We start from the raw sequence: 20,514 nt of genomic DNA, 5'->3' as shown, positions 1-20,514 counted from the left end.
GTGTCGGGGCATCCAGCCCAATCGGCATCGGTATAAGCGATAAGTGATGTTGGTGATGAGCGATGCAGCGCAGGCCATAGTCGACGGTGCCGCGAAGCTACCGGCGACTCCGATTGACCGCATTAAGATGCGGCTCTCGTGGGTCGGGAATGTACACGCAGCCCTGCTGACCGGCAGCGGCGACGTCCGGGCGGGGGCACGAGAGCTACTGGAGAGCACCCACCAAGCTCCGATAAGTGGATGGATCAGCGACGGGGGCGCCAGTAGCGCCAAGCTTGGACTGTGTGTCAACCGGAGTGGAGCATGGATTTCATTCCTGCACGGTCGAGGACGTCGAGGATGTACTGCCGTTGAGAGAGGAACATGCCAGTAGGAGAGCGCGTAACAGCAACACCAAGAAAATAGTGTAATGCTCCAAGGTCCTTGAGAGAGAACTCGCGCTCTAGAGCTGTGATGGTGTGTCGAAGGAGCTGCTCGAGAAGAGGCTGTCAGCACAATATCATCAACATACAGCAGCAGGTAAAGTGTCTCCGTGTTGCGTGTGTAGATAAACAGAGAGGGGTCTGCACGGGAGCCGACAAAGCCAAGTCGTAGAAGATGGTCGGCGAAGCGGCTATACCAAGCTCGCGGTGCCTGCTTAAGCCCATAGAGAGACTTGTTGAGGCGGCATACATGGTCGGGCTGGGAAGCATCAACGAACCCTGACGGTTGTGCACAATATACAGTCTCAGCGAGAGTACCATGGAGAAAGGCATTGTTGATGTCGAGCTGATGGACCGGCCAGTCTTGAGCGATGGCAATGGACAAAACTGTCCTAACAGTTGCCGGCTTGACAACCGGACTGAAAGTCTCACCGTAGTCGACACCGGCGCGTTGGGTGAAGCCCCGGAGCACCCAACGTGCTTTGTACCGGTCTAGGGAGCCATCTGGTTTGAGCTTATGACGAAATATCCATTTGCCAGAAACAATATTAGATCCAGGTGGTCTAGGCACAAGATCCCATGTCCGATTGTTTTGCAGGGCTGTAAATTCATCGACCATTGCAGCATGCCATTGAGGATCCTTCAGAGCACCACGGTAGCTTTTCTAAGCGGACTAAGAACATCAACATGCAGATTAAGGCGATCAACAGGCCGAGACATACCACGTTTGCCACGAGTGTACATATTGTGAGTATTCTCGGCAAGGGGAGGGCCAACCGGAGCCAGTACCACGGGAGGAGGGGGAGGTGGAGGTGGGTTAGGCGGAGGCGTGGGTGGCTGGGTGTTAGGCTGAGGCATGGGTGGCTGGGGTGGAGGGTTTGGGAGGATGGGTGGCAGCTCATCAAGGAAGGAGAAATCAATGGGAGTAGGTGGTGTGGATATTTTAGAGAAAGGAAATGAATTTTCATCAAAGACAACATGACGGGAGATGATAAGTTTGTGTGTGGAGAGGTCGAGGCAGCGGTAGCCGCGGTGAGAAGAGGAGTATCCGAGGAAGACACAAAGGTCGTGCGAGGAGCGAGTTTGTGAGCTGTGGTAGCGGAGAGGTTAGGGTAACAAAGACATCCGAAAACCCGAAGTTGGTCGAGAGGAAGAGGGAGGCCATAGAGAACCTCGTGTGGGGTGCGGTGCTGAAGGGTTTTAGTTGGGTGAAGGTTGAACAAGAAAGTGGAAGTGTTAAGAGCTTCGACCCAATATATTGGAGGCATGCATGCTTAGAAAAGAAGTGATCTAACCATGTTGTTTGTAGAGCGAATGACACGCTCGGCTTTACCGTTTTGGGGGGATGTGTATGGGCAAGACATGCGTAGAGTGGCACCAAGGGACATGAGAAATGTGCGGGCAGCAGTATTGTCAAATTCACGACCATTGTCACACTGTAGGGATTGAACTGTTGTATGAAACTGAGTGGATACGTAGGCGAAGAAGTTTTTGAGTGTTGGGAAAGTTTCAGATTTCATGCGTAAGGGAAAAGTCCAAAGGTAATGAGTGAAATCATCTAACACAACTAGGTAGTATTTGTAACCGGATACACTAGGAAGAGGGGAAGTCCACAAATCGCAATGGATTAGTTGAAAAGGTCGAGTAGTGTGAGTAGATGATGAATCAAAAGGTAGACGCACATGTTTCCCTAATTGACAAGCATGACATAACTGATTATCGGTAGCATTTTTATTACAAGGAAAAGAAAAAGCACTTGCTAGGTGCGACAAAGCTTGACTACTAAGATGTCCTAGACGACGATGCCACAAGGTTGCTGATGATGTGGTGGTGGAGAGTGCGTGCGCAGTGGAGGCCGGCAACCAGAGGGGGTAGAGGTCACCGGAACTATTGCACCTGACGATCTCGTTCTTGGTGCGGAAGTCCTTCACAGAGAGACCAAACGGATCAAACTCAACAGATAGAAGATTATCAGTTGTGAATTTACGAACAGAAATAAGATTTTTAATTAGGTCAGGTGTAACTAAGACATTGTTAAGAGAGAACGAATGGGTAGGAGATGAAAGAGTGGTATGACCGATGTGGGTTGTGGGAATAGTTTGGCCATTGCCGACGATGACATGTGGGTAAGGAGAGTGAGAGGTGAGGATGTGAGAGAGGTTACCCTGATTGCCGGTCATGTGAGCGGAGGCGCACGAGTCCATGAACCACTCATTCGAGGATGGTGGTGTCAGGGACATGGTGTTGAAAGCCTGCATGAGTTGGGCTTGGTCGAAGGATGGCGGTGGTGCGGTTGGATTGTATGTGGATGCAGGTGGCGGGGCGAATGGCGTCACTCCTAGCGTCCATGGTATAGCTGCTCCCGGTGGCCATGGCATAGGTGATGTAGAGCCATAGGGCCATGGAGGCGGCGCCGATAGCATGGCATGATGAGCCTGAGGCAGGCCAAGAGGAGGTGGCCGTGGCGGTGGAGGTGGCCGTGGCGGTGGTCCTGGCCACATCTGGATTGACCCAGCCCAAGGGTTCTGCATCGACGGCCATGGAGTCTGCGGTCCCTTCCCGGATGTGTTGGGGGTGCCGCCGCGTTGTTGGGGAAACGCGGAGTGGACGTAACGGCACCGTGCGCCAAAGCGACAGTTCCAAAGCGCCGGAAGTTGCGGCACTTCCGGCGCCGCGGAGGTCCCGTATTTTCGGCAGAGCCACGCGGTGGTGGAGGCGTGGGGGCTCCCCGCGCGACGGCGGCACGGGGTTGAGGATGACTCGGACTGCTGCTGCAACGTGAGCTCCTCGAGTAGTAGAGATGAGCGGACGTCGAGAAACGGCGGAAGGGGACGCTGTTTCAGGAGCAACGTGCGCATGTACGCAAGCCGAGGTCCGAGACCGCGAAGCGTGTTCTGGACTAGGCGTTTGTCGGTGATGGTCGTGCCTAGCGCATTGAGCTTGTCGGCGAGAACCTTCTCGCTGCGGCGATGTCCAGCCACGGTCAGGGAGCCCTGTTGGAGACCGTGGAACTCTTGCTCGAGGTAGGAGGAGCGGGTGTCCGCGTTGTCGTGGTAGATGTTGGAGAGGCGCGTCCACAAGGCGTGTGCAGGCAGTGGCGTCGTGGTGTCAACGATCATGGCGAGAAGCTCGGGCGCGACGGCGCTGTTGAGCCATGACCGGACGATGGCGTCGTTGCGGACCCACTGTGGCGGGGGGTCCGTGGGGTAAGCATCCTCGAGGAGATGATCCTCGAGGGCGTACTTCTCAACAGCGTCGGAGAACATGCCGCGCCATTGGAGGTAGTTGGAGGTTGAAAGCTCGAGGGTGACCGGCACGACGGCACGGATGCTGGGGAGTGCGGCCGCGAGCGCCCAGAGAGCGGCCTTGGCGGTGGCCTCGGCGGCAGCGGCCGCGAGATCAGCGGCGGAGGGCTCTGACGGCGCCATAGGAGAGGATCAAGAAAACCCTAATCTGATACCATGAAGGCAAATATAATTGTTGCTCTTGGATTAATTTGATCCCACGTTGGGATTATATAGTACAGGAGACTTGGCTGCTAAGGTAAATAGATTACAAATAAGGTAGGACTCTTTGAGTCGGTTTGCTCTAGACGTGTCCTAATCATACACGTCTAACACAAACTACTAATGCATTTCTTGTTTTTCAAATTGTAGATTTGAATAGATATTTTATGCCGCTTGCTATCTAAACGAAACACCCAAGATGACTATGCTTAACATCATGTAAAATATTAATGTGTCAAGACAATTTTATTTTTTTGCGTCTTTTTTTTATGTTCTAAAGTTTGCCCGACCTCATTTTTTTCCGTCCTTCGCCACTGCAAGGACTGTCTCCTGAGTCTTCCTCGCCAAATCTGCTGTTAGGGTAATCAGCTTCTTTGCACCACCTCTGATCTTCTCCTCATCATCAGCTTTTCGGCACATGCTTAATCTTTTGGCGTCGCGTCGCACGTGCGCGTGTACTTCGCTGCCTCCGCCTCGAGAATCACCAGCGTACGTGCAGTACGGCCTCCCCTCTTCACCGCAAAAGCGGCAGAGCAAAACCTGCAGCCGTCGCAGATCTCTTTAATTACTTGTCCAAGATCAGGGGTGACGTCATCCGCTCGACTTAATCAAACATCAGCACCGCACCGCACGGTTAATAATGGTTTATGTTTGCTCCGCTGCAGTTCTTCACCGCCACTTTAAACGTGCATGCATGGTTCTTTCATGGAAGGAATGAGATGCCCATCCATGGCATATCATCCATGTACTACAGGTGGAAGCAAAGGATCTTGTTTGTGCGTGCGTGCCCACGACGAGCACATGGGCGGACTGCCTTTTTCTCATTCGGACAAATCATCATCCATCATCCGGAATCGGATGAGCTTTGAACTGGTCTGATTTGATCTGGTCTGGTGAGTGAAGTGCAGCCAGCGGCAAAGCATATCATATCATCATCCGATCTCAGATCGGTGGCCGCCTCACCGCAAAGCCTGCGGCGGCCGGCTCCATCCGGGGAAATTAAAGGAAACGAGATCAGGCGACAGCCTCGCTTTAAATTAACTTGAACGCATGCTATTGTTTTTTACAAAAGCGAACGCAGTGCAGTAGCTTTACTTACCCCGATGCTGCTTCCTTGCCTGTGCACACGGCCAGAACAGATCCGATTCTTCCGTGTGTGCGTCCGCCGTGTTCAATCTGTTTGTCACGTTCACTGTGCCCGGTTTGAAAAGAGACACAGTGAGAGAAAGGGGCAAGATGCACGGAAATGCACAGCTCAACCTGAGCACAAAAACACTTCTTGTAACATTACACGCCTAGTGCACTTTAGACATACTCGTAGCACACTCTGCTGCGTATCCAAACCACTAACTAACCACACAGCCAAGTACAGTAACAATATGAGTTTGTAAGGCTGACAACTCTCCCTGAAGAGATGATTTACAACGATATGCCGAGCAATCATCTCTAGAGCTCGCTTGGTCAAAATGTAATGAGATGAAACTGTTGATATCATTTCATTTGACAAACCCACAGAAATGTTAGGGTAGCAAGAAGAATTAAGGTTAGGCATGGGATGGAATACATGGAATTCTCAATTGAATAAGTTATCTGATTCCATTTCCGTGACAGCCAAACAAATTGATTCTCAGAATCACACATAAGTTATCTGATTCCATTACCAAATGATGGAAGCCAAACGACATCTAATCTGAGTACTGGTACCACGTAGTACGTATTTACAATGGCAGGTATCACTATCAGAACATCAGTCACTGCTATAACGTTATTAACACATCACCATCAGCAACAAGAACTCATCTGCGCCTTGGGCTTCAGTTTCCTGGCACCTTTCTCGGCCTTCTTCGGGGGCGGTTTCACCTGACCATCGTCGTCGCACTTGGGGCACAGCCAGTCACCGTCTGGAGCAGCAGCTTCAGGGCTCAGGTTCAAGCAGTCGACGTGCATCCCAGCACCGCAGCTAGCCTTGTTCCCCTGGCTGCCGCTGCATATCAGCATCAGAGCCCCTTCCCGGTTGCTCGATCCGCAGGCGGAGCAGCTTGGCTCAGTGTCGCCTCCCTCGCCTGCCTCTCCGGTGCTAGCGCCGAGTTCATCTCGCTGAGAATTCTGTATCTTCTGCAGGGACTTCTCTGCCAGTTCGTGCATGTTGAAGAGCACGTGCTTGCTCAGAGGGTGGCCGGGCTTGCAGACGTACTCCACCAGGTAGTCCGCGCTGACGCAGGGGATGTTGTGGTTCATGAACTCCTGAACCCATGCGTCTGTGCTCGCCATGCCCGCGGACACCACAGCGAAACTGACGTCGTGCTTCAGTAGCCGGGTGTATGGTGGGGAGGTTGCTAGAATTGTGCCATCACCAGCCCTCAGCGCACGCTTCATCGTGTCCTGTTGACAAACAACAAAGGGGAAGCATGGGTTGAACTTCAGCATTACAAAGTTATTTCCAGGGGATGCTTATCAGATAAAGAAGTGCGTGTCCAGCTCATCTTACCAATGATGGAGAAATGCACTCTCCATATATGATGATCTTCATCCCATGGAAAGCGCCATGACCAGTGCGCTCCCTTAGGTGGCGCCATTTTCTTGGAGCATCCAGACTTATCGTATCGCCGCTGTTAAGGCCATCACCATGCCACTCAAATGATTCTTCCTCTAAAAACTTGCCAGCCTCATTGCAAGCACTCAAGTAATCAGCCTTGAGTATCCACCTGGTCTTTCAGAAAAGCAACCAGCATTCAGATACCGCAAAATAGAAAAGAGGGAAATGGTTGTATGTATGTATTTTCAGTTCTGATAAGCAACAAACATTCAGAACAAAGTATAAACAATCCAACATGAAGCCACTGAAATGGTAAAAGGTTTACCTCCCAGCTGCGGCAGCTGCAAAGAACTTTTCAGTTCTGCGGAGCTCGGGTGCAATAAGATGCGTCGCTTGGAAAGACCAGTGATGTGAACTCCTGCATACTCTTCCCTTCAGCCGTCTAAGTATTGACATGTAATCCTTTCTCAGTAGGCGATGTCCACCTAAGATAAACCATGTTGGTTCCGACAAGGACAAGGTTCCACAATCATTTCCTCCTGTCATGCTGCGCTCACAAAGCACCCCTTTGCCCTTTTGTACTGGTTTTTTCATACATTTAGAACCCACACATTTATTTCCGTACTTTGATTTAGGACTGAGATTAACATTGACTGGTATATTCTCCTTATTTTGGCCGACAGAATCATCCATTGCATCTACAACCTTGTTCTTTTTGCTAGTCATTGGTCTAATGTTCTGCATATCTTCTGATCCGTCTTCAAAGGAATCTTTGCAAAATGATGCAGCTTGATTTGCCATACCATCCTCATTCGCACTCTGGAGATCCTTACCCATTGCCTTGCCAGCATTTGTGGAGCTCTCCGCAGCCTGCTTTATTGTCAGAACTTCAGCTTCAGATGGTATGTATTGCAGTGCGCCAGAAATTTTCCTTTTGGCAACTGCTTTGCGCACTCTCTTGTTTGGTACTCTATCAGGTGCACATGGTTCATGGTTATCAGCACTTGCACTGCTTGAAAGCTTTTCAGTGTCAGCTTGAGGAACTGCCTCACTGAAACTCGACTTCAACGATACTGTATCAGCTTTATCAGCGGTTGCTGCACAAACCATAACCATCCTCATGTCAGCAGGCTGAGACACGTTGGCAACAGCACTCTTTTCTATGGCGCTTGACACCTTCTCAGATGAGCCTTTTTGATAGTTATTATCATTTGCACTGCTTGGAAGCTTCCTATGTTTTTTGTTTATATTTCCCTGCGAAATCAAATTAGCGAACTCCAGCTTTGAAGCCCCTGGTACACCATTCATCTCACTGTTGGCATTCAGAGAGCTCGCGGCAACGCTCCTTGCTTTACTGCTCCGGATTTCTTCAGGAAAGGATGTTGTACATTCAGCTGCGGTCAGACTGGTACAATCTTTTTCTGGTTCTGCTTCTACATTTTCATGGGAAATAACTGCACCGATGTCGTGCTTGGACTCAGATGTTGCAGACTCGCGTTTACGACGTGCAAATGAAGTGTGTGCTCCATTGGTAGCATTCCTGGACCTCTTAGCACTAGTGCTCTTCACTCTAGAAGTCCATACTTTCCTAGAATCTGCTTCCATTGTTGCATGAGAAACCTCCTTGTCATGGTGTGAGCCCGTAGCTGCCACTTCAATGCCATTAACCTGTGGTGCATTACTCGCCTCTATATTCCGATTTTGCAGAGAGAAACTTGAACTTGCCTTTTCAAATTCAGAATCCATAGAAGGGCTAATAGCACATGTCTTCTCTGGTGCCACTTCATGCTGCGCCAGTTCCTTTGCTTTATCTAGTGACTCTATAATAGCATCTTTAGCAAAAATTTCAGGAAGTTTTTCTACTTCACGAGACTTTGCAAGCTTCAAAGAAGCCCTCCTGTAGCTCAACATCTTCTTTTCAGTGTCAGCTTGAGGAGCTGCCTCACTGAAACTCGACTTCAATGATACTGTATCAGCTTTATCAGCGGTTGGTGCACCAGCCATAGCCATCTTCATGTCAGCAGGCTGAGACACGTTTGCAACAGCACTCCTTTCAATGGAACTTGAAACCTTCTCAGATGAACCCCTTTGATAGTGATTATCATTTGCACTGCTTGGAAGCCTCCTAGGTTTTTTGTTTATATTTCCCTGCGAAATCAAATTAGCAAACTCCAGCTTTGAAGCCCCTGGTACACCATTCACCTCACTGTTGGCATTCAGAGAGCTCGTGTCAACGCTCCTTGCTTTACTGCTCAGGATTTCTTCAGGAAAGGATGTTGTACATTCAGCTGCGTTTGGACTGGTACAATCCTTTTCTTTATCTGCTTCTATATTTTCATGGGAAATAACTGCACCAATATTGTGCCTGGACTTATAGGTTGCAATCTCACGTTTACGACTTGCAAATGAAGTGTGTGCTCCATTAGTGGCATTTCTAGACCTCTTAGCACCAGTGCTCTTCACTCTAGACGACGAGAGTTTCATAGCACCTGCTTCCATGGTTGCATGAGAAACCTCCGCCACTTCAATGCTATTAACCTGTGGTGCGTTACTCATCTCTATATTCCAATTTTGATTAGAGAAACTTGAACTTCCCTTCTCAAATTCAGAATCCAAAGAAGGGCTAATAGCACATGCCTTCTCTGCTGCCAGTTCATGCTGTGCCAGTTCCTTTGCTTTAGCTAGTGACTCTATAATCGCCTCTTTAGCAAAAATTTCAGGAAGTTTTTCTACTACTTCAGGAGACTTTGCAAGCTTCAAAGAAGCCCTCCTGTAGCTCAGCACCTTCTTTTTAGAAGAGCCAGACATTTGACTCACCGTATGATTCACAGTAACATCAACGCTTAGGTCACCATTAACTTTGATGGGTTGAGATCCAGTGGATTTTTTTGCCGGATCAGAAACTGTTGCTGCTTCAGATGCAATTTCTCTGCTTGGGAGAGGAATATTTGCAGTTCCGGCAGCTGAGTCTGTGCCTCCATTTAGCGGTAATGGACTGGCTGAAGAAAGCCCACTGTTCGTCTGAGCAAGTACAATGTCTGATCTATCCACACATTGTGTTGCTTCGTCTCTCGGGCTTTTGGCATCAGCAAGCTTACTAATTGTATGATTGCTCTTCGTTGACGGAGAGATACTGATCTTAACATTTGGTGAATTTCTCTCATAGCTGTGGAGAGATGCTGTTTGGTGAGCTGAACTTAAATTAGTTCCTGGTGATACTGACTTCCGAGAACGCCTTCTGGAGTACCCTAAGATTGGGGAATTCTTTGATGCGGAATTGCCTGCTGATATTGAATTGGCCTTAACCAGGGCTATATTTCCTTCTGAATTCGATTGACCAACTCCGTCAACAAGATTAGCTACAGGTCCATTATCCTTATGATCCACTTTTCCAGTCATATCTGATGACTGCAATGGTTTCTCCAAGAGACTTTCTGCAGAAGGTGTTGGCAACTGAACACTGTTGGCGATGAACAGGTCGGAACCATCAGCAATGTTGTCTGTGTCGACCACTGGAATAGCAGGTATCACCGTTGGTTGATGTACAAAATGATCAGCACATTCTGTGGCCCCATTTGTGTTGATGGTTGGAAGGGCACTTGCCCTAGCGTCAACTGGCCCCTTATCACCATTTTTTTCTTCATCTCTGGTGATGTGATCTCCAGGAGCCTTTTCATTGCTACAGGGATTAATACGAGAATGGACTGAATTGCGTGCCTCAGTATCAGCAGAATTTGTCACAAAATTTGTGTTATGAGTGCTCTGTATGTCAGCTCTGGCATCAAGGGACCTTTCACATACATCTTCTGTTTTGCTAACCTGTTTCGGGGTGTTCAAGTGTCTTCCTGCAGCAACCTCGGCATTGCCAAGAGAGACAGTAGGATCACGAATGGGGGCGTAGACATCAGGATCAACATGAGCTCCCATTCTAATTTCCGTAATAGGGGATCTTCTGGCAATGCCTCTACTACGAGATAAGACTCTGGCAGCATCATCTGCTTCATCTGCAGAATCCTCAACTTGCGCCTCCATCATCTCTTGTTCCCAACCACTGAATAAGTAAATGACCAGGCAAGTAGAGTTAGTATCCTAAAAATGTATCACATGTATAGACATGTTGTTGTGAAAAAATTAACCGGACATGATATAAAGGACAGCAGAGGTGAGAGGTTGGAAAGTATAAGCCCAGCGGCTAAAAATAAAGGGGGGAAACAACAACAGAGAAATGCAAGGTGATTTGCTGGTAGACTCACCTTTTTCTATAATTATCAATTGGAAGAATTTCCCAAGCCTTTAAGCTGCAGTAAAAACCATCTGGCGTTTCAGCAGAAAGAAACATGACATGATACCACATTTTTTTACAAGAATGGTTAAAAAAATACACGTACCAAGCTTCCAACCACATGTGATTAACAAGATTGATGTTCACCTTTTTAGCAAGTTCATACTTCTCACCTGATAGAAACAGGGAGGAGAAAGGCCGCTAGTGAACACTAATTGTAACACAAGTCCAGTGTAAACAGCACGGAAAATTATGAAGCAAACACCATACCTTCAAATTTATAGCAAATGAGATGGGTGACCGTGTCTGCTTTCAAAGGCTTGGAAAACTGTGCTCCCATTAAGCTAACCATTTTCTGTATTTAACAGTAAAATGAATTGTCACAAAATTAGTGATGAGAGCTCCAAAACTAAAATGAATCATTCAAACACGATTGAGAAAAACTATCAAGTTCCTAGGAAGAAGGAGATGAACATGCGTAAAGGAAGTGTTACACATGATCTATTCCTATAGAATTCTGAGTATTGGTTATTCAGAAGAAAAGTTGGCTTCAGACATTCTAGGTGTTGGTGAACCGATTGAGCTCTGTATTAACCGTGAAAGTGCATAGTTAACCTCAAACTCGGCACGAAAGAAGAAACAGAGTGCTAGAAGCCTAGAATCAAAGATACAGCTGTACGCTAATCAAAACAAGTGCGACAAAAAGTAACCACCGATTATCACCGGTCTATAAACTGAAGGAAATCACAATTGACTTGATCAATAATAAAATGACCTTGGCCAGATACTCTACATTTAGTGCTGTATGAGCCAGCAATCATCAACCTCTAGCTTGGAGATATAAGATGAAAGGAGGCAGTATTACCATTATGTCTTCACGCCCATCCTTTTGGTACCCTGTCAGGCATATGTTAAGCGACTGACTGCCCGGAATGCCATTCAGATCTCTCACTGGCCTGTATATTACCTGTCGAATCCAAAACATGCAGCTTCGAATCAGCAAACTGGTAAGCAGAAATAGCATGATGTCACGGGAGAGTAACTGTAGTGGGATTTAAACAGTGGTTTCCTGGGCGTGTTCAGAACACTTATCTTACAGCAGTGTACTATACTACCGTAAAGAACACATGAATCGGGTTGATTGAGGTGCATGTATGCAAGCACAATGGCGGGACTCACCCGGTCGGCATCAGCCATCGCTCCGGTGTCCAAGGTGTCGTCCACCCACAACTCGGTTACCACTTTCTTCCCGGCTCCCCGCGCCGCCACGCACACCGGGTCGTCCTGCATCCATTTCAGTTCAACCGTGAACACCACCGAGCGAGCGAAGACGCCCCCAACGAACGAAACGAGCGGAGGAGGAGAGGAAGAGTGGACCAGGGAGCTGACTCACGTAGACGAGGCCGAAGACGATGACGTGGGTGCACCCCGCCTCGCCGTACCCGCCGGCGTCGGCGCCGCCGCGCTCCACCATATCCGCCCGGTACTGCCAAACGCAGAGCTCTCACCCAGTGAGACGGGACCGAATCGGAACGAAAGGGGGCGGAATCGCGTCGAGAGGCGCGCCGCGAGGGAGAGGAGTAGAGGCGGGCGCACCTGGGACTCGGTGACGGGGTCGAAGCCGGCGAGCGCGAAGCGGACACCGGCGAAGAGGAGCCCGTCGCCGTCGCCGTCGCGTCCATCGTCGCCGCCGCCGTCGTGCGGGCTCATGGAGGAGGGGTTAATTCGGAGCCGGGGGGAAGGGGGGGTTAGGGTTTGAGGATTTGAATTTCGATTGCGTTCGTCGGTGGGATGGGAATGGGGATTTGGGGTTTGGGGATGAAGAAGAAGAGAGAAAGACAAGGTAATTTTGGTTTTCGCGGATTTCGCGGTTTGCAGGCGTATGGGCCGTGCGTGGGCTGGCTTCACCGTATGGGCCAGGAAAGAAGAGTCTGGCCTGTGGCCTGTGGCCTGTGGCCGTATTGAGGCTTCATGCACTATGAAAGAAGAACGGCATGTATTATGGAATTATTGAGGCTTCATGCATCACATGACTTTCTACAGTCACAGGATCCAACAAAGGATTTTATATGTATTTTAAAAATCTGAAAACATTGTAGGATTTTGTCATGCCATGCATATCATCTTGAGCATGCCGAATTCTTCTATCGTAGTAGTAAGATTGCATTCGTTGTTTGTTGTAGCATTTGCTTCTTCCCGGATAGGATCGTGAAGTGGTGTGGTGAGATACAACAAGTTCTTCGGATGTTCCTCGACAAGCTTTAACAGGCAAGCATTTCCCCTATACTCCTGCCCCTGCAGAAGTCGCTCACCTATTTTATTTTGCCTTCTCCCTCATGCTATCCTTGAGTTGCGTTCTTGTCACGTGTCCCTTCCACTTGTTACCTCAAGCAGCCCATATTGCCACCACCAACCACCAACCTCCTACAGCTGTTGTTTGGTTATCGGGTCTGCCTTGCAAGTCGTAGTGCATGCTAGTGTTGTTTATATCTCATTACCGTTATCGTTATCTTATCGTGTTATCTGTTGGGGAATCATGACACATGGTTTATGGTTATATCTGTTGAGGGTATCATGGTTACTTGTTAATAATTGTTAAGCGGAGGCATCGGTGGGTCAGCTGATCGTTTTGTGACGGCTCACTTGTGTTTCCTAAATATCTTAGGACCCCGAGTTCTTGTTATCTGTTCCGAGACTAAGCGCTCTAACCACACGTGGGTATGCTTCTGGGTCTCCCCTCGACCACTGCCGGAATCTACAGCTTTGTCCAGTGGCCACAACTAGTTTATATGTTTTACCATTTGTTGTTGCGTGCATGCCAGCTTGTTACTTATTTACTTTGGGAAGCCCCTGGGTGCCTTGTATCCCTTGTTTCTGGTATGCACGTATAGGTGCGGCACGAGCGTTTATCGCGTGCTGAAGCGGGTCATTCGCCCCAGTGTGTGTTTTGACCCTCGGAAGTCGTGGTCGCAAACAGCTAGGTCCGTCTCGGAGATTCGGCCGGACTTCGATTCGGGTTCAACTTGGTTAGGTGGCTTCCTGGACATTGTTGTCGTGAAGGAGAGTGCGAGTCGTGATTTCCACCTGTCGCAAGTGGTTTGATCGTGCGTGTGGGAACATTTGGGCACCCCTGCAGGGTTAAATCTTATCGATAAGCCGTGTCCGCGGTTATGGACGACTTGGAGCTGTATGACTCGACCATAGACAACTTACACCTGTTGTTTCAATACTAATAACTTGCATAGTAAGATAGAACAACTTAAATAATAACTGAGTAAAACTTGTCAACCGTGTGAGTGCCCTTGTAAGTACTTCCTTGCGAGGGGGGAACGCATCGGCTGTGTTTTGTTTGCAGAGTATAGAACTGTTAGTTACGCGCTCTCTCACCTTCTTTGATAGACGAATGTTGTAGAGTGTCTCTATAGGTTTTTAGTGCTTGCGCGCTGCCGCTTAACCCCACCATATTGCCTATGACGTTCCTCTTGCGTCCTCTAAGTCCCCTGCGTGCCTCAAGTACAAAGGACGACTGGTTGACGAATGCTTATACGTCTTGAAGTCTTGTTAAGTACGAACCCGTACTTATTGCTGCTTCTACGGGACATAACCGGGCAGGTATGAAGATCGGTACGATGAAGAACGACGCTAGCAAGGTTACCCTTCCAGCTTGGCCTGGGCAGGGTTATGGACGCCACTTGGTTATCTTCAGGACTCTTAGTCCAATTTGTATCTTGTCCGTACTCGGACATATTTGATCTTCTGTATGATTTGGATCTTTGTATTGTATATTTGTATCTTGACTCGTTGAAGTCGTTGTTGTAATATATGTTTCTTGTGGGCTCTATTGTAATCATGTTGTAATGTTACCGCTCGTGATTGATTCCACCCGCATCGCGTGCATGCTTCGGCGTGTACGAGGCGCTTGGTGGTGCGTCTCCTAGAATCGATATCGTGCGGATTTCGGCGGGTTCGCTAGGATCCTCATGGTACCGGTTTAGGAACATCAGGATCAACATGAGTTCCCATTCTAATCTCTGCAATAGGGGCTCTTCTGGCAATGCCTCTACTACGAGATAAGACTCTGTCAGCATCTTCTGCTTCATCTGCAGAATCCTCAACTTGCGCCTCCATCATCTCTTGTTCCCAACCACTGAATAAGTAAATGACCAGGCAACTAGAGTCAGTATCCTAAAAATGCATCACGTGTATTAACATATTGTCATATTGTTGTGAAAAGGTTAACCGGACATCATATAAAGGACAGTAGAGGTGAGAGATTGGAAAGTATAAGCCCAGTGGCTAAAAATAAAGGGGGAAAACAACAACAGAGAAATGCAGTGTGATTTGCTGGTAGGCTCACCTGTTTCTATAATTATCAATTGGAAGAATTTCCCAAGCCTTTAAGCTGCAGAAAAAATCATCTGGCGTTTCAGCAGAAAGAAACATGACATGATACCACAATTTTTTACAAGACTGGTTAAAAAATACACGTACCAAGCTTCCAACCACTGGTGATTAACAAGATTGATGTTCACCTTTTTAGCAAGTTCATACTTCTCACCTGATAGAAACATGGAGGAGAACGGCCGCTAGTGAACACTAATTGTAACACAAGTTTAGTGTAAACGGCATGGAAAATTAAGAAGGAAAAAACCATACCTTCAAATTTATAGCAAATGAGATGGCTGACCTTGTCTGCTCTCAAAGGCTTGGAAAACCGTGCTCCCATTAAGCTAACCATTTTCTACTTTCAATAGTACAATAAATCGTCACAAAATTAGTAATGAGAACTCCAAAACTAAGATTTTTCATTCAAACACGATTGAGAATAACTATCAAGTTCCTCGGGAAGGAGACGAAAATGTGTCAAAGAAGTGCTGCACATGATCTATTCCTGTAGAATTCTGAGTATTGGTGAACCGATTGAGCCGTAGTAACCATGAAAGCGTATAGTTAACCAAAAACTCAGCACGGCAGAAGAAACGGTGTGCTAGAATCCTAGAATCAAAGATACAGCTCTAAGCTATCAAAACAAGTGCGACGAAAAGTACCCACCAAATATCACCGGTCTACAAACTGATGGAAATCACAATTGGCTTGATCAATAACAGAATGACCTTGGCCAGACACTCTACATCTAGGGCTGTATGAGCCAGAAATCATCGACCTCTAAGCTTGGAAATATAAAGATAAAAGGAGGCGGTATTACCATTATGTCTTCACGCCCATCCTTTTGGTACCCAGTCAGGCATATGTTAAGCGACTGACTACCCGGTATACCATTCAGATCTCTCACTGGCCTGTATATTACCTGCCAAATCCAAAACATGCAGCTTCGAATCAGCAAACTTGGCAGCAGAAATAGCATATTGTCACGGGAGAGTAGCTATAGTGGGATTTAAACAGTGATTTCCTGGGCTTGTTCAGAACACATATCTTACAGCAGTGTACAGCTACGATAAAGAACACATGAATCGGGTTAACTGCAGTATAGATGCAAGCACAATAGCGGGGGACTCACCCGGTCGGCATCAGCCATCGCTCCGGTATCCAAGGTATCGTCCACCCACAACTCGGTTACCACTTTCTTCCCACCTCCCCGCGCCGCCACGCACACCGGATCGTCCTACATCCGTTCCAGTCCAACAGTGAACACCACCGAGAGAGCGAAGGCAACACAGGAGTAACGCCCCCCAGCGAACGAAACCAGCGGAGGAGGAGAGGAAGGGTGGACCAGGGATTAGACTCACGTAGACGAGGCCGAAGACGACCACGTGGGTGCACCCCGCCTCGCCGTGCCCGCCGGCGTCGGCGCCGCCGCGCTCCACCATATCCGCCCGGTACTGCCAAACGCAGAGGTCTCACCCAACCGAATCGGCACGGGAATCGTAACGAAATGGGACGGAATCGCGCGGGGGGAGAGGCGGGCGCACCTGGGACTCGGTGACGGGGTCGAAGCCGGCGAGCGCGAAGCGGACGCCGGCGAAGAGGAGCCCGTCGCCGTCGCCGTCGCGTCCATCGTCGCCGCCGCCGTCGTGTGGGCTCATGGAGGAGGGGTTCGGAGCGGGAGGGAAGGGGGTTAGGGTTTGAGGATTTGAATTTCGATTGCGTTCGTCGGTGGGATGGGAATGGGGATTTGGGGTTTGGGGATGAAGAAGAGAGAAAGAGAGGTTGGGGAAGGAAATTTTGGTTTTCGCGGATTTCGCGGTTTGCGAGGTTGGGGACCGTGCGTGGGCTTCATCGTATGGGCCAGGAAAGAAGAGTCAGGCCTGTGGCCTGTGTTTTTTCTCCTTTGTTGTCACTGCATCCGGAATTCCTATTGGCCCAACAAGGGCCCAACCGGTGGTCACGCAAGCATAGCCTTGCAAGTGCTGCTGGTGACCACACGCATTCTTTTGTTGTTTCTTCTTTGCTCATTTCAGCCAGCAACTTTCTCAAAAAAAAGAAAAAAAAGATCGGCCAGCAACTTTCTCTTGTACAAATTTTGTGTTTCGGGTGAACTCCATTTTGCACATCTGTGACATTACTCAACCTATTTAAGATAAACTCTTCTTTATTACACCATTTCGTGAAACTTTTAGCTATTTTTATCCATTGTAATTGTCGCATCTTCCTCCCTCTCGCCAGCACTAGCCTTTGCCCACAACATTGTCATCTCCTCTCTCACTCTTGTCGTGGTGGTGTCCCTCGTCGGCAACCTCATCACCGTCACTACCCCACGGTGACATTAGCATTTTTAAGGATTATATTCCTTAGGCATTTTATCTATAGAGCTTGTTGCTTTGTAGCAATAGAAACCACCAAAGGAGCATTATGGAATTATTGAGGCTTCATGCATGCAATTTCATAGGAATATTTCTCTTGGTTCTAACCTCATGGAATTTTTTATTTGTTTCCCGTGCTTCCACAAAAAAACTATTGAGGCTTCATGCACTATGAAAGAAGAACGGCATGTATTATGGAAATATTGAGGCTTCATGCATCACATGAGTTTCTACAGTCACAGGATCCAACAAAAGATTTTATATGTATTTTAAAAATCTGAAAACATTGTAGGAATTTAAAAATGAAAACTAATTAATACCTAAAAAACTAAAACACCTTTTACGATCAGTTTAAATTTTGTGATCACTTTTTTTACATTCTAAAAGTGTGATGTATATTCACTTTGCGTCGGACGTCTCTGCGGATGTTGCGATCACTTTGCATTGGGCCAATTTTTGTTCCTATAAATGTAAATGGACGCTTTTGATCAGTTTGCATTGGACCGTTGGCGATGTCCTCACTAGCTCAATCCTCCAGGGGCAGGCCGAGCTTGAGGCCTGCTGACGCATCGGTCCTCCAGCACTCGGGAATCAAGAACCAAAGATAGGACAATTTTTGTGAGGCAACGAAAGTATGACTATCTGTATCTGTATATCAAACAGGGTACTGTACAAAACCCAGTTTTACCTTTTCTAACCCAAACGAGTTTTCCTTCGACTAATTTAGTACGTAACAGAAAAGTTATCAAACCGGTTCTGCTAAGAATCAGCCTAAAACTCGTTTGCTATAAACTCACCCCCAATATTTGTTGGATATTTGTTGTCCAAACAACCACGAAGGGGCAATGGAATAATCTATCCCACGCAGGAAACCTTGACGTTTGGATTCCGTCCGAGCACCTCCGATCCATGGCTACGACCGTTGAAGACCTCCAATCACAGGGACCGCACGACATCTCCACCATTCGAGCTCGGAAGTTCCGGGTCCGTCCGTCCAACAACCCCATCGACGACAAAGACCCTCCGCCCGACTCGATCGTCCTGGACGCCAAGACCTACATCGACGACCGCACCAACTCCTCCACCGCCGACGGCTACACGGCGGCCGGCCATCGCATCAAGGTGACCTTCTGGATCGCACGCCCGCCGCGCGTCTCCTACTTCACCGTCCACTTCCCGGACCTGCCTACACCATCCGCACTACTCGCCGAGCTGCCCCGGGTCCTCTGCGCGGACGGCGACCTCGTCCTCCTCCGCGTCGCCATCTGCGCTCGCCACCTCCTCAGCCTCCCGCGGCACAACGACTACATCGTCTACCGGGCCAGCGCCGGGACGCTACAGGTGCTCCCGCCCCACCCCACCCGCCTCTTCTCCGACCTAGAAGTCGGCCTCCTCCGCTGCCGCTTCAACGACAGTAACGACGACGACCACACCTTCTTCTTCGTCGCCGCACTCTCCTCCGCTTTCCGCCGCGGGAGCTACAAGCTCGACCTCTTCGACTCCAGGACATGCACGTGGAGCACCAAGGTCATGGACGTCGAGCCATCACAGAAACAAAGCTACACCTACTCTTGCCCAACCAAGGTGATCGCCATCGGCCGGGAACGCGGTTCGCTCGCCTGGGTCGACCTCTGCCAGGGCATCCTCATCTGCGACCTGCTCGCCAGCGACGACGACGACACCCTCCGCTACATCCGCCTGCCGTTGCTCGTGGCGCTCAACAAGATGCGCAGAGGCGCGTCGTGCGATCGGGACATCGCCGTCAGCAGCAATGGCAGCATCAAGTACTTCGAGATGTGTGTCCACGTCCAACCTGGCTTGTGCGATGGCACGACCTACATCTCCCAGGACTGGGAGGCCGCCGCCTGGACGTGGATGGATTCCGAGAAGAGCTGGCGGGTGGACTTCAAGTTCAAAGCTTCGGATACCCTAGACAAGAGTCACAATGATCAACTGCTTCCTAGTCTGATTCATCGCGATGAGGATACGGAGACGATGCCACTCTTGAGTAGGCTCCACACGGGGCATCCTGCCCTAAGCTTCACTAGTAGGAAAACCCTTATAGGTGGAGCTTAGTTCTGTGGCGCACCTTTAAAAATACGCCACATAAAGTTATTTTGTGGCGCACCAGGCAAACTGCGCCACAGAAATAGCTTAATTTTGTGGCGCACCAGGGAAGCGTGCGCCACAAAAACTTAGTGGGGTCCTGTTGACCACCAAAACCCACCGGCGAGTAGCGACGGGCAACACGTAGAGCCGGGAGGCTCCCAGAACTGCGGTGGGCCCTGGTCCCTCGTGCGACGGCCCGCAAAGCTCCGGCACGCACGTCCGATGCTGGTGCAAGGGCGTGCCACCTGACCTATACCTGGTCAGGAAGGTGATGGATTGCTTCGCTTAGTTTCCTGCATGGCGTACACGTAAACATTAAATACGAGCCTCGATCGGCTCTCAGGTTGTCCTGTGAATCGGCTCAAGGAGCCGATCCACCCATGACTCGTATGAGATCTACGATAACATGGTGGTCCTGCTTGATCAATATTAAGTTAAAACGATCTACAACGATCTAGGGTTTTCACCACATAACCGGAACGTCCTACACGTAATTGAGCCTGGCAGCCACGAAAGATGATAATAAACCAGCCCTAGATAAGGCCTAAAAACCAACATGGAGTTGATTCCCGGAACATCTTCTCTAGGGCTAGCAAACCATACCCTACGTGCTACTGGATCCTTCAACCCGTTTGCAAGGCCTAACTATGTAGATATTAAACTAATCCTTGAAGAACAAGGAGCAATCATAACGGATCGGATCTACTAAACAAGGATCAAGCAAGGTGCTGCCCTTACACCTAAGATAGGTGTAAAGGCAGCTAGACGTCTAGGGATAGCATAGATAAAAGCATATATCAAGGTAAAACAATGCTAACCCTAACACATCTACGATAACTACGTTGCTCGCCATCAACAAGGCTTCAGCACGAGCAACGCATGAACAACGAATAAACTC

At 48.8% G+C, this 20,514-nt stretch overlaps 3 protein-coding genes and 1 long non-coding RNA gene across 4 annotated transcripts; 1 reads left to right on the top strand and 3 right to left on the bottom strand.

The window, feature by feature from the left end:
- Window positions 1–2,112: 2,112 nt before the first annotated feature.
- On the bottom strand, window positions 2,113–4,035 carry LOC139835412 (uncharacterized). Its single transcript, XM_071825262.1, has 2 exons — window positions 2,319–4,035; window positions 2,113–2,134 (listed from the first exon to the last, which is right to left on the bottom strand). Exons 1-2 carry the CDS (start codon window positions 3,848–3,850, stop codon window positions 2,113–2,115), a joined length of 1,554 nt encoding a protein of 517 aa, XP_071681363.1. The 5' UTR covers window positions 3,851–4,035.
- A 1,463-nt stretch (window positions 4,036–5,498) lies between these two features.
- On the bottom strand, window positions 5,499–12,571 carry LOC127331404 (BRCT domain-containing protein At4g02110). Its single transcript, XM_051357546.2, has 10 exons — window positions 12,343–12,571; window positions 12,140–12,232; window positions 11,926–12,030; window positions 11,612–11,713; window positions 11,017–11,101; window positions 10,853–10,919; window positions 10,718–10,762; window positions 6,790–10,515; window positions 6,417–6,633; window positions 5,499–6,310 (listed from the first exon to the last, which is right to left on the bottom strand). Exons 1-10 carry the CDS (start codon window positions 12,454–12,456, stop codon window positions 5,711–5,713), a joined length of 5,154 nt encoding a protein of 1,717 aa, XP_051213506.1. The 5' UTR covers window positions 12,457–12,571; the 3' UTR covers window positions 5,499–5,710.
- Window positions 12,572–12,854: 283 nt separating this feature from the next.
- On the top strand, window positions 12,855–14,587 carry LOC139835969 (uncharacterized). Its single transcript, XR_011751415.1, has 2 exons — window positions 12,855–13,014; window positions 14,359–14,587. It is a non-coding gene; the product is annotated as an uncharacterized lncRNA (long non-coding RNA).
- Window positions 14,588–14,691: 104 nt separating this feature from the next.
- On the bottom strand, window positions 14,692–16,907 carry LOC139829942 (BRCT domain-containing protein At4g02110-like). Its single transcript, XM_071825915.1, has 8 exons — window positions 16,677–16,907; window positions 16,494–16,586; window positions 16,265–16,369; window positions 15,953–16,054; window positions 15,403–15,487; window positions 15,238–15,304; window positions 15,104–15,148; window positions 14,692–14,893 (listed from the first exon to the last, which is right to left on the bottom strand). Exons 1-8 carry the CDS (start codon window positions 16,788–16,790, stop codon window positions 14,725–14,727), a joined length of 780 nt encoding a protein of 259 aa, XP_071682016.1. The 5' UTR covers window positions 16,791–16,907; the 3' UTR covers window positions 14,692–14,724.
- Between the last annotated feature and the right edge of the window lie 3,607 nt (window positions 16,908–20,514).

The sequence above is a fragment of the Lolium perenne genome, chromosome 2 (assembly GCF_019359855.2).
Source record: "Lolium perenne isolate Kyuss_39 chromosome 2, Kyuss_2.0, whole genome shotgun sequence".
Lineage (NCBI taxonomy): Eukaryota > Viridiplantae > Streptophyta > Magnoliopsida > Poales > Poaceae > Lolium > Lolium perenne.
Note: the sequence above shows the minus strand (reverse complement) of the source record. Positions and strands in the feature narration are given on the sequence as shown.